This window comes from Poecilia formosa, unplaced genomic scaffold (genome assembly GCF_000485575.1).
Source record: "Poecilia formosa unplaced genomic scaffold, Poecilia_formosa-5.1.2 Scaffold202, whole genome shotgun sequence".
Taxonomy (NCBI): domain Eukaryota; kingdom Metazoa; phylum Chordata; class Actinopteri; order Cyprinodontiformes; family Poeciliidae; genus Poecilia; species Poecilia formosa.
Window position 1 is genome coordinate 281,084 of NW_006800141.1, and position 12,982 is coordinate 294,065.

Here is a 12,982-nt window from a genome sequence, read left to right on the forward strand (position 1 = left end):
GTTGAAGGACTGATTGGCCCTCTACTGTCTGGTATGGAGATTATATAATTAATGCTCAATAAAGCCACAGAACAGCCATGTTTTCTTCCGACTGCTTCTCATTGAAGTTTTATTGCCTGTGACCATGAAAGGCTTCCTAATGAGGAGCAGGATGCAGGGGGAAGTCAAGCAGACCAGCAGAATGGTAGCAAAGACAGAGAGGAGTGCTGGGTGAGAGGCCATAAATAAGCAACAGTCAGTTTATTGTACATGTGCAATAATTATGTGGTAAGCATTTTTAGGCCATGGTGTGGTTTCCAGTGAAAATTACATGCATGCTCAGTTCCTATAGCATCATAAGCTCGCAGCGAACGTGTTCAGAGACAAAATGTGATTCAGAAAATACATTATCTGTTCTTATCTTTTAACACAAAATCTATAGTAAAAAAAAAAATGCATTGTGCTTTATCAAGTCCAAGGACTCTAAAGCATTTTACATTGCAAACAGTCATTCACCCATTTATTCATGTACACATTCACACACTGATGGCAATGAGCTACATTGTAGCTACAGCTGCCCTGGGGCAGACTGACAGAAGTGAGGCATCAACATGCAAGGTGGGTGTTGTGTCTTGCCCAGGGTCGCGACTGGGATGAACAGAGTGGGGGTTTGAACTGGCAACCCATCGATTACAGGACAAATCCCGACCTTCTGAGCCACCGCCTCCCTTAGCTGTGCAACTTATAAGATGACAAGGAAAGCAGAATGCAATGTTTTCAAAATGTTATTACCAATAAGTGTGGATTGTGTTTGTATTCACCCCCCTTTACTCTGATGTCCTTAAGCAAAAATCCAGTGGAACCAAGTCACCTGGATAAACAAACATGATCTTTATGGGAATGTAGCCCAAAGCAGCCGCTGTTAAAATAAATAAATAAATAAATAAGGAGGCCTTTTTGCAGAGTGGCACAAGCCATGTAGTGGACACAAAAAATATAATCAGTAAAAAGGTGCTCCAAAAACTGAACTTTTTAGTCTATCCAGTAATAACATAGATCATAAATACTCTATTCCTACAGAGAAAATTTATGGTGGCATCATCCTGCTTTGGTGAAGCTATTATTTAGCAAGGTCAGAATTGATGGAAAAGATGGATGGAGTTATAAACATGACTAAATCCACTATGAGTTTCTTAAGGAGCAGGTTCTCCTTCATTCCAGCTAAAATAACATCTCTGATGGACAATATCTTCCACCCCTTGTTCCAGTTCAAGCTGCTAGTGAACTGGAGAGCTGCTTCAGTAACAAACTTCTGCATCCGTTTCAGAAAGTTGTTTAGACTTTGTAACCATCCCTGATCCCGACAAAATCAAAGTATTTATATGTCCATGCTGGTGGAATCACCTACTCTTCTTACTCATTTTAAAATAAAATGTCCGCTGTTATTGCACATCATGTTTTTTTCTCTCTTTTTTTCCCCCCTTTAACCAGATAAACCCTGTTGAGATCTATATCTCATTTTCAAGAGGGACCTGGTCTGCAATACACCACAACCTGGTTACAAAATAAAACTAAATAATGCATAAAAACTAATTAATACATATTTAATTAGTTTAATTAGTTTAATTAGTTTTTCTGTAATTATACTTTATTGTAAATAGTCTATATATATATATGTGTGTGTATTATTTTGTAATGGTCAATGCTCATGCATATTATATACAGTTTAGAAAAAGTGATCCAACTCAGTTGCACATCCTTTGGAGGGTGAGTTTGATATGTCTATTTCTAACAACTGCACAGTATTTTTAGCTAAAGTTTTGTACAGTATATTACTATGATTATTGTTAATCTTGTTTTCATATATTGCTTTTAACTATTTAAGAACTTTTTTGTTTGCACCTTTATATTTGTTGCTGGTGTTACTCCTGATTTTCCACGTTTGTGGGACAATAAAAGCTGCATCTATTCTATTCTATTCTACTATACTTTGTGTTTATTAGATTGAAAGTGTCTTTTGATTCAGGTGTATTGAAGCAGAGGCGGATGGAAAAGATGCATAACCCCGGCCCTCACTCCCTGGAGTTGGAGACCCCTAGACTAATCTTATTACTGTATGACAGTGTGACTGACAAGTGTTTATGATTTTACATAATATAAATGAAGGCCTCTACTATAGATGTTATCTTTATGATCTATGTTAATGTGATAACATGACACTACAACTGACTGAAGTCCAATATAATTATGCATAAACACTCAAGTACTCAAATTTGCCTTGGTATAGAATAAAGATAGTCACATTTGTACTTTACAGAGCAAATATTGCACTAAAGTAATGCAGTGTCAACGTGTATTCAAATAAAGAAACAAAGTTCACCTTTTATGATCTTTTCTATTTGGAAAAAGCACTTTTAGCTCATCTTAGTAAGAACACCATATCATCCCACCAGTCACAATTGTGACCGATCATAAAACACACTTTTTCATATATTTTTCCACAATTTTTTTTTTTTTTTTTTTCCCCTTGGTTAGTTCAAAGGGCTATAAATGACATCTGATTTTAATATTTTCATGTCTTGGAAAAAATTGGGATTAAATGGTTTAAATCCTTTTTTTATATGGAACATTGCAGCAGACAAGCACAGACTGCTCTCATCACACTCATGAATAGAGTTTTATGTGGATATCAAAATGAGTCTGGTGCCGTCCAATCTGATAGAAGACACACATATTCAGGCACAAACTCATTTTCCCCACAAAATAAAAGTGATATAGTGAGCACGCTGCAGGACTGGCTAATCTACAAGCTCCACTGCTGAGCCTCAGAGTTTCTCTGTAAATATCACCGTGTTGTTTCAACAGATGTAATCGGCCTTTAGAGGGAGATCATCGTGTCCTCTCCCTAAAGCCAGTCTCATCCCATGTTCCTGCAGATACCATCGATTCTTCATCCGCTCTGGGTTTTAATGTCAACCATTAGCCAGGGTTCAGCACATCCACGGGAGTGCTTAAGTACCACACATTACTCACCAGATCTATCTTTTGCTTTCTGTGTTCATTGTCTCAGTTATTCAGTCCATTACACTTATTTTTTTTTTTCCATAGTGTAGAAAACTCCCTGATGTCATCTTCACATTCTCATATTTGTAGTAGAGGAATTTATCATCATACCTTCATCTTTAACTTTGAAGCTACTATGCAAAAATGTTAGGTTTTTGACAACGGCTCCTGTTCCTTTGTCCTTTGTCATTGTGTTACACTGGAAATTGTCCTCTTTCAATAAAAGACACTCTCAGTTGCCAAAGACAAATGATCAGAGGACAAAAGGAATACTTGCTAGTACTTGCAGGAGGACGAGATATGTTATTTTAGAAAAAAGTTCCAATAATTGAGGAAAACATTAAGGGTTTGCTGGGAAGGGGTGGTGTGATAGGAAGGAAGATAACGTAATGAGGGATGGCCTTAGGAGAATGAAAAAGAATAAAGTTTAGAGAAGGAAAGCAAGTTAGCGCTGAGTAAAATAAAAAAAATACTTAATTGTTTTCAGTTGACTGTAAACTTTGTCACATACATAGAGAAAGCACCTACCTAATTTCTATTGGTATATTTTAAGTCTAACATTTACACTCTGTATGAACATCCATCCATCCATCCATCCATCCATGCATCATTTAAATATCTTCTGCTGTATCCAGATTCAGGTCAATATATATTGCAGCTGCCCTTTCTTTTTCTCTCACAGTCTGACACTGAATCAAACTAAACCTTTACACTTTTAGGTTAGCTACGATTCCCATAATTATTGAGTTCAAGGTTTGGATTTGCAAAAATAATGTTTCCTAACGTGTTTCCCTTAAGAAGAGGTGAAACTGAAATTCCGAAACTGATCCCACACCTTCTGTAAAATGTAATTCATGCAAATCTGATCTGGGGTCAACTAACTCAAACTCCTCTTGGCTTCTTTTTAGTTCTGTGACATATCTTTGTTCAGGCTGGCAGCACCTCCCTCCCCGCTGGCCTCGGGAACAGTGGGAGGCAGAAACTCTGTGCAGTTCTCAGCCCCCTATGAGGAGTCCGACATTATTTTCCCACTAACACTTAAGATTATCTACACATTCCTGCAGCATTCCTCAGTCCTCCTCTGCACACAGGGCGCTTTATCACATGACTAGCGCTCTCATCTTCACAATTTGAGTTTAATGAGAGAGATGTCAGGAAAAAGTAGGACGCATCAGTGCCGACTGCATCTGATCACTGGATACAAAGTAACTGTGTCAGTGCTAATTCTTCCCACCTTAGTAAACTGACTTTGACAAACTGACTTTTCTTTTTTCTTTTTTTTTTTTCCAAAGACCAGACGTTGAAGTGTACTGGTGTTTTCTCAGCTTTTTCATTCGTTTCTAATTGGAAATTGCCGTTTAGACGGATTGTTCACTCAGCACTTCTTTCTCATGGTGTCATAAAGTGAACTGTAAAACAAATTTCACCTATAAATCTGTCAGTTGTGAACAGCTTGAGTATGGATGGATTTCAAATGAAGCTGTAATGCTGTGTTAAAAATGAGAAAAAGCTGTGTGATGATGCTGTTGGAAAGCCCCCTCTGCTTGGCTTGTGATTCACACAGGCAGAGTGACATGACATGACCGACTGAATTGCATTTACAGTAACTTTGTCTCCGTCAGTTGTCCTAATATGGAAAGTCTTTAGAAAAGCTCTCTTTTTAGGACCTGATTTCTAGTGAAAGAAGCGGCAGGAATTGTCATTGTGGCACGTGTCTCTTTGATTTTAGGAAAATTGTCTCCTTACAGAAATAATGGAATAGGATAGAACAGAATATATTTTACTGATCCCAAGGGGGAAGATGCCTAAAATTGACAATGCTTATAACTTATGAAAAGAGATCAAAGAGACACAACAGTTCAAATTCAGTCATATTTAATTAAAATATGACTGAATAAATAACCTTTTTATAAAGGTTTATTATGTCATGTTAGAAGGTCTAACGTCTGCTCACTCACTCAAGAATAAAGTTTAAAGAGAATTTAAGGAACAATCAAATCAGCAAGAAAAGTTTTTGTTGTTGTTGGTGTCCAAAATCACTCAGGCATGAAAAGCAGAGGTTATACTATAAGAATGAGGATGAAGCCCCCAAAGGCCCAAATAATTGATTTCCACTCATTCATAGTCTGCAGAATTTGTTGATGACTTGCACTCCTGAATCTGTAATCCAAGCCAATCGATGACACTCATTTATCTTGAGTCATATACGAACTCTCTATCCAACAAGTCGAGCAAATTCAAATAAAAGATTGACTTCAGGTTTATGCTCCATCACTAAAATGGGAGCTAATATAACACATTGTTCAGAAGTCATGTTGATAGATAAAACTATTCAAAGCAAGAATAATTATCAAATAATATTTAGGTTTAAACCGCTACAGATAGACAGAAAGGCAAAGGGAGTTGAGAATGGCACCCATAGGACCCGTGGAACATTCACAGCAGTGCTCATCCGTCTCCAGGACCTGAGGAAGAAAGCTGGCCGTGGCATGACAAACGGAGCAGACCTGAGAGAGAACTCTGCTCTGCATGCAGGCCACCCTTGAACATATGTGACATCCATGCAAAAAAGACCTACAAACAATCACACGCACGCCTATGACTCAATTCTCAGCCTCCTTAATCACACCTCAAATTACAGTAACACCCACAGCGACCCCACTGGTCTAATTGGAATGGGGGCTCATGCTAGAAGGGCCACATTTTTCTTTAGCTGGCCTTTGTCATGTGGAGACAGTTAATCTGTTTTCTTAACTGCCTGACTTCCCCATTGACTAATGTTCAGGCCCACTGCTGTGCCTTATTAAAGCACAATACATTCCAATGACACACTCAATCTAGTCTTTTGTTTTGTCCACCGGGCCGTCAGTAACTTTGTGTCTCTTGTGGACAAGCGCATGGCTGAGCATGGACAGTGTGCATGGAAAATGCTCTTATTACAAATCTCACTCATGTAACTGTACACCGTTTTTTTTTTTGTTTTTTTTTAAAGACCTTGTATTCGATTTTATTTTCATTTCAATTTGGGCTCTAATGAGCTCTATTTGGGCTCATTGATTATTGTGAAATATGGCAGATTATCAAAGTAAATTTAAATTCTGGTGAAGATATTATTTATTGGAGTCAAATAGCTACATTTCCCAGTTATGTACTCTGTGTAGATTTGAGAAAGTTCCACTGTTTTTCAAAGCACTTAATGTAACCGAAATTCATGCGGAGCCAACGAGAAAAAATATGCGACAACAAGCTGTCCATGAAAAGACCAAAATTGTAAAGGTGGAAAAATTAAAAAGGGTGAAATAACCAACAGCTTTTCTCCTTATGTGACACACCCATCACAGCAGTTGTCAATTCAGTAACCATGTATTTGAAATTTCTGACAACCACATACTATTTGTCATACATCGTATTGGAAAGAAAAAAAAAATCCATCCAGAGTGTTTGTCAAGAGCAAGATGCAAGAGAAGTTTTCTGTTTTTGCTTAGTATGAATTGGGTCCAAGTGTTTGTAACCACATTAAACTGTTCAAGACCTGGACATGTTACCATGGTGAATCAGAGGACAATACTAAAACAGACAGGACAGACAACTGTGTGTGCGCAGCTTCAAACTTCAGGCAATTTAGCGCGGCCAATCAACCTGACACTCTTTTGAAATTAGGTGCATCCCATCCCATGAGATGGGATGCACTTAATGATTCACATTTTCATGCCATGCCTCTTGATTTCATTGTTTCTGCCTTGTCCTTTGTGTGTCAGTTTATTGAACCCACTTGCGCCTTGTCTGATGATCTACCCGCTTCACCTGGTTGCTGTAGCACTTAAGCTCTTCACAGCCTCTCCCTCATTGCCAGATTATTGACTGCATGAGCGAGTCAGAAATCCAGTTGTTGTTTTTTTTTTTCCTTGCCCCTGTTTGGTCTCCAAGTTTCTGACCTAATTCATGTCCCTGTGTTTTTTTTTGTTTGTTTTTTTTTGTTTGTTTTTGTTTTTCGTTTTCCTGTTTTGCCTAGCCCACGACTGACTTCTGCAAGTTTTCTCATAACTGGATCATGACTCATGCCCCAAACACAGACCTCTGAGATTCGCTTGCCCCATTGGATGACTATTCCGATATCTAAATCTCTGTGAATGATCATTACCTGATTACCCGCGCCACTATTGGATTGTGGACTGTGGAAGGTTTTTGTGTCCTTCATGTTCACAGGCAGAAAAACCCACAAACTATGTAGAGTTTTTGAAAAAAAAAAACATCTAACATGCCAGCTTACTCCACACACCCAAATATTAAGTCACTTTGTCATTTGGAGCTCCCAAACTTTCAGCCTTTTCTTAAAAACAGACCTTCCTTTTCCTGAGTATGAGACATGTTTGAACTGCCCTTTCATTCTTCTTTTCTCTGTAAATAGTAAAGATGGTCCCTTAAAATGTGAATCTTTCTCAGCAAGTGATTGAAAATGGTCTGAGCCAACCGCTCAGTCCTCTGGCCTGTGGTATGATAGTTAAAGTCCGTCTCTATTTTTCTTTCATAAGAGGAAGAATAAGTCGGGGATCCTGTAGGATATTCAAGTATTGCAAAGCTGAATATCTGCTCATATTTGATGTACTCCATCTAGAATGACTTTCTGGAGGCAGCAATCAGGAAAGGACAAGACGACTGGTACGACATAAAGCCTTTTCCATTTACTGGCATACATGTTTGCATGATACAGACTGTCTGACCTTTACAGGACCAAATTGGTGGGGGAAAAACATGATTTTACGAAGATGACAGCTCAACAACTGAATTTGCTGCCTCTGTTACCCTGTTGTAAGATTTGATGAAGCTCTGCAGAGGGGAAATGGATACATCTGAGGACTGAAAGTCAAGAGGGAGAGCTGTGGTTAGGAGGTGCCACAGGACTCTCTTCACCCAATTGTCTATCTTTGACAAGCTATTTCTAGTGCAGTCTCCTCTCCATTGCCTCTTTCGTCCAGTCCAAGCTCGTCACTGTGATCCCTGTGCTGAAAAGGTAAGACAATCTGGAGGTATGGGGTGAAGGGTGGTAGATGAGTTCCTGGGGTGGAAAGTGGGCTGCTCTGTTTTCACATTGCTTAAGCCAGAATCATCCAGAATCATCCACTGGAAAAAATAATAATAATAATAATAATGTTCTCAAAGCTCAGTTTAGAGTCTGTGGTGTGACATCTCTTTGAATTAGTTTTTAGATCTTATCCTTTTGAAAAGAGCCAAGTTGTACACCATCTTGCTCTCGTTCCTTCTCTCTGCATGTGAGGATGTTTTGGTGTGCATGTGGCTGCAAGGACTGAAGCGCTGATGTATGGCATCGTTTAAAATAGCCCAGACAGACATCCGAGCAGCTGTGACCTCAGATCCCCCAAACTCTCAGTTAAACTTACTGACCACTCTGGTTCTCAGACGTAAGTGTCTGCATATTCCACAGCATTGTTCAAGCCAACCTCAGAAGAAAAATGAAATTAATTGACATGGACAATTTATATATTTTGTCACTATTGATATTGCTTCTGTTCCCCCAATGTAGATTTTGACTGTACTATAGAAAATTTATGTAGCTCATTGGTTGCCAATGATCTAAATGAGTAGAAGTACATAACATATTGGAAACAGATGTTTCCCCCAACACCTAAAAAAAAATAAAAAAAAATAGATAGATAAAGAAGAGGTCATCAGCACTGAAGCAACACAGTCGAGTTATTTTGTCTTTATGTGTTCCAAGCTTGGATAACTGGGATTTGGGGAAATCAAATACTTGCTAACAGGCAAACCTCCCTTCAGGAGCAACCGTTAGGTCATTCACAACCAATTCAGTCAATGCTGCTGCCATCATGACTGGCTTTGACTGTGCCAGAACTATTAATGTCTTCTGCACTAACACACTCTTGGTGCAAACACAGCCTGGTATGTTTGGCAAAATTTCCCCTTGGTGCAACTGGTGAAGGACAGAATAAAATAACTTGTCCTAATTGAACCCTCATAACCCTTAGGTCTTCATCAGCACTGACATCAGGAAGTTTGATTCGTGTCGTCAGATATGACACCCTGCTCAATGCAGCTTAAAATGTATGATTTACAGGAGTATGATAAGAACAAGTTACAGTGATATGAATTGTTAAAAAGCCTAAAGTGGTAAACGTGTTTGCACATATAAAATATTAAGGTGCAAAATAACTTGGTGGAGACTTTCCATTTGATTAAACAGTTGCATAAAAGCCATTATACTTATAATTTATCGATGTCTAGTGTAGTCCATTTCAACAGTGCATACAGAATATTAGGAAAGATTAGATAAAAGAAAAAAAAAAACGGGTGTGGATGCTCATTGGAGTTGCTTTTATAAAAAAAAAAAAGACATCAAAGAAGATCCACTTGGTTTGTGAGTTGTAACCTTTAAGAAGAGACTAGCCGAAAGAGCAGAGCACTTTTAATAGAGCTCAACTACATTGTATCTTCATGATACAAAAATGACAATTGGAAACACAAAGCAAAGGATGAAAACTATGTACATTTATACACATGTGAGGGCATGAAACAGCAAGGAACAAACGGATGGATTTACTGCTGCTTTGAAATAAAACGTATTGTGGTTAGAGCACACAAAATGTTACACATTCAACTTTTGAAAACTTAGAGAGTCCCAGTTATTTTCACTTTGTTTCAATTTGACCTTGAGACTTCATTACGTAAATGCAGAGATGTTATAAATATACACTTCAGTTTTGCATTGTCAGGTGGGATGCCGTTTCTAGTCCACCTCAGATAGCTGGAACTAGAAATTTACATACATTGTATAAAATGATGCATCATTTTTTCTCACTCTCTGACTAGGTCAGTTGTGATTAGCAAAATAATTCAAATTTGCTAAATGCTGGAATATTTTCACAGAACTTTGCATTACTTGAAATGTAAAAGTTTGCATGTAATAAGATTCTAAAAGGTTAATTTATGACATCTGAGGAAACAGAGGCGCACCTGTGGATGTATTTTCTGAAGCATTATCTTAAAAAAATGTTTTATTGATCCCAAAGTGAAATTAAATAAATAGGTAAAATTATATCTAATCTAAAATTATTAATGTGTACGCGTTTATACGTTGCAGGTAAGTATTTGATTTAAACCTTTTTACTCTGTGTCAGTGCCAGTCTATGCATCAATTTTGTCTGTATAAAAGGAAAACTGGCACTAAAAGGAATTCAAATCTGGACACAATTTGTGTTTTTTTTTTTGTCCCCCCCCCTTAGTAGTGTGCCAACACCGTGTGATCAAAACACATTTTCAATTGTTGGAATTTGTGGAAAAATAGAGGAGGAGGGAGTCATGTACATTCTAGAGATACTGCATTGTGTTCTGATTCCACAGAATGCTTGCAGAAGAACAGAAAGAGAAAATATAATTTCATGAATGCAAATTTTAAAGGAGAAAGGAAAAAAAAAGGCACAGTATTTGAAACTGAAGCTCTGCCAGAAAGGGATGTGACAATTTTGAATTTTTTTGCATTTCATACGTGCAATAATGTGCAATTCACCAAGCAAACACACAAACCAGGATGCACAATAAATATTAGTAGAGCCAACATTATGTAACCTTTGTTGAAAATTTTAAAACTCCCTATTCTTTAATTACTTCATGTGGTAAATTATGGATACTTTCCCTTTTATTTTTGACAATTTTGACTTTTGTAGAGCTGACAAGCATAGCCCATTCATGAAAGAAAACAAATTAACATTCCATTCAGCTCATGTCATACATTAACTCAAACCTCTGTACCTATATACAATTGCTTGCTACAGTATTCACACCTAGTTTGTCTGCACAATATGTTCAGCCGTGCAAAGGAGCTTGTGATGTACCTGTGAACTCATTACATTCTAATCCCTGCAAGGTACACAGTCATTAGAGCATGTCAAATCTGCTGTTTTGGGCCATACACCTGGGATGGATCTATCGATTTTTCATGCATTCCTTAATTCCTAAGAAGAAGCGAGTTACATTTATAAAAGAACAGAATTCTCCCACCAGGATGGCATTAGTACACTGCTGTGAAAAGGTTCATAGCTTAGATGCTGAGGTGCTGTGAAAAGGTTCATAGCTTAGATGATGAGTAAAATCAGCGGTAGAAAAAAAGAAGACATCTGCTACATGTTACTTGACTTATGTTTGTAGCTAAGTGTTTACAGTCGTAAACGTTCTTAAGAATAATTCAACCCCGTTCTGAATAACAAAGGTTAGGTCTGTGCAAGAGAAGCAAGAGCTGCGGCCCTCCTTTATAATATCATCTATAACCAAACAGGATAGTGTTTGGTTATAGATGGTCAATCTTTAGACTCATTCACAATAAAGATCCTGTGGGACAGGACCCTGCATTTGCCCACTTGTTACCCATTTACAGGCTCCCACACACTGTGGTCCACACACTGACCAACTCTTTATTTCTGTGTCGCCCTTAGTGACGTCTATCTGTGCCGGATGACGACGGTAGTAAGGAACATATTGGTGATATGTTTATGATATGAATGTCATGTAAGTTTCTGAAGGGGCAAAAGATGAGGAGGGATGTTTTTTTTTTTTTTTTTTTTAGATAGTCCTGTCATCAGATCAGCAACCACTTCAAACAAAGTCCAGCGAAAAGCAGAGCGAGGCACCGCGGTTGCTGCCAGCTTGTAGGTGGCGACCCGCCGACCACCTTCACAGCAGGGGGCTTGGGGTGGGGTTCTTGTGTGTTGTCACCTCCAGGCTGTCCTCCATCGGATGTCTGCCCGTTGATATCATCTGTGTGTGACACAAAAAAAAAAGAAAGAGAGAAAAAGACTAGATGTCAGACTTCAACAATGTAAAGACATAATTCTGAATTTTTGAAAAAGGACAGTGAATGAGCGTTGTTCATTATGAATCCAGGTTAGTTAAGGTGAAAGCTGAGGACGTATGACCAAACTGGGCTTCTGCCATCTTAAAACAACTCCAATCCCAAACACAGTTTATGTTAATGTCATTATGTGAACCTTGAACTTCAGGGCACATGTGCATTAAACATGTATACGAGTACAATAAATGATCCTCCCACGTGAAACATGGACAGAGAGTAGAACAACTGATTAATTGAGAAAAAGGGTAGGATTAAATAAGTGTTCACTTCTTCCTACTCCTTTTCAAACAGAAACGTAGTGGGAAACAAATTGGTCTAGGTTATGTATACGGATGTTTTCTCTGTCCTACTGATTGCTTGTTTTCTTGTTTTTAAGAACTTGTTTGAATAATAAACCTAAATAAAATCAAGTCATCATGTAAAGCAGTACAACAAAAAAGAAAATACTATTGTGGTGTCAGTGAATGCTATGTTACAGACTTTTACACAGCCTTACCCTCTTAGATATTTATCCCTCCCGCGGTCTTAAGAGATGGAGTCATTTATACCCCACGTGTTTTGTACTGTGTGCGTGGTCCAGCAGGGTCGAACTGACCCCGTGTGCGCTTTTTTTTGTGTGTGTGTGGTTTCGGAAACTGACCGTCAGACAGAACAACCTCCCACTTCCCCTCTGTCCAACTGTGACATTTGCTGTGAGAGGCTTAACAGAACAGAAAATGTTTTACATGTCCTCTTCTTACCACGTTTGTGTTCATCCGCTTTTTGTGTACAAAATGGCATAATACAAATGGCGGCTTGGAGGCCAACAAAATAGTATTCATATGCCTTGCGTAATGTCTATGAGACTGGAATCGATTCAAGAAGAAATGGGAAGCTCTCAGTCATCGACTCAAAGCTGTTGGGCTTGGCCATCAGGTTCATCTCGTCTAGATTTCTGCTGAATGAAGACTCCAACAGAACCATCTGCTGCTTCTAAGACAATAAGTGAGTATAAATGTCTTACAGCATCTCACTTCCAGGTACAGAGAAAATGCCTTGATGTCTTTTTACCTTCATGGA

The 12,982-nt window shown here is 38.4% G+C and overlaps 1 protein-coding gene and 1 long non-coding RNA gene across 3 annotated transcripts in view; one reads left to right on the top strand and one right to left on the bottom strand.

Annotated features, from left to right (window-relative positions):
• Positions 1-11,616: 11,616 nt before the first annotated feature.
• The window catches only part of LOC103148283 (glypican-5-like), a 95,808-nt gene continuing 94,442 nt past the window's right edge, over positions 11,617-12,982 (bottom strand). For both annotated transcript variants that reach the window (XM_007566972.2, XM_007566971.2), the window contains one exon: positions 11,617-11,829. In XM_007566972.2, coding sequence (XP_007567034.1) covers positions 11,651-11,829 — 179 coding nt within the window. In that variant the 3' untranslated portion in view covers positions 11,617-11,650. The remainder of the gene's footprint in view (positions 11,830-12,982) is intronic.
• The window catches only part of LOC103148282 (uncharacterized), a 38,318-nt gene continuing 37,961 nt past the window's right edge, over positions 12,626-12,982 (top strand). Inside the window, exon 1 of the long non-coding RNA XR_001664092.1 lies at positions 12,626-12,907. This is a non-coding gene — a long non-coding RNA (uncharacterized LOC103148282). The remainder of the gene's footprint in view (positions 12,908-12,982) is intronic.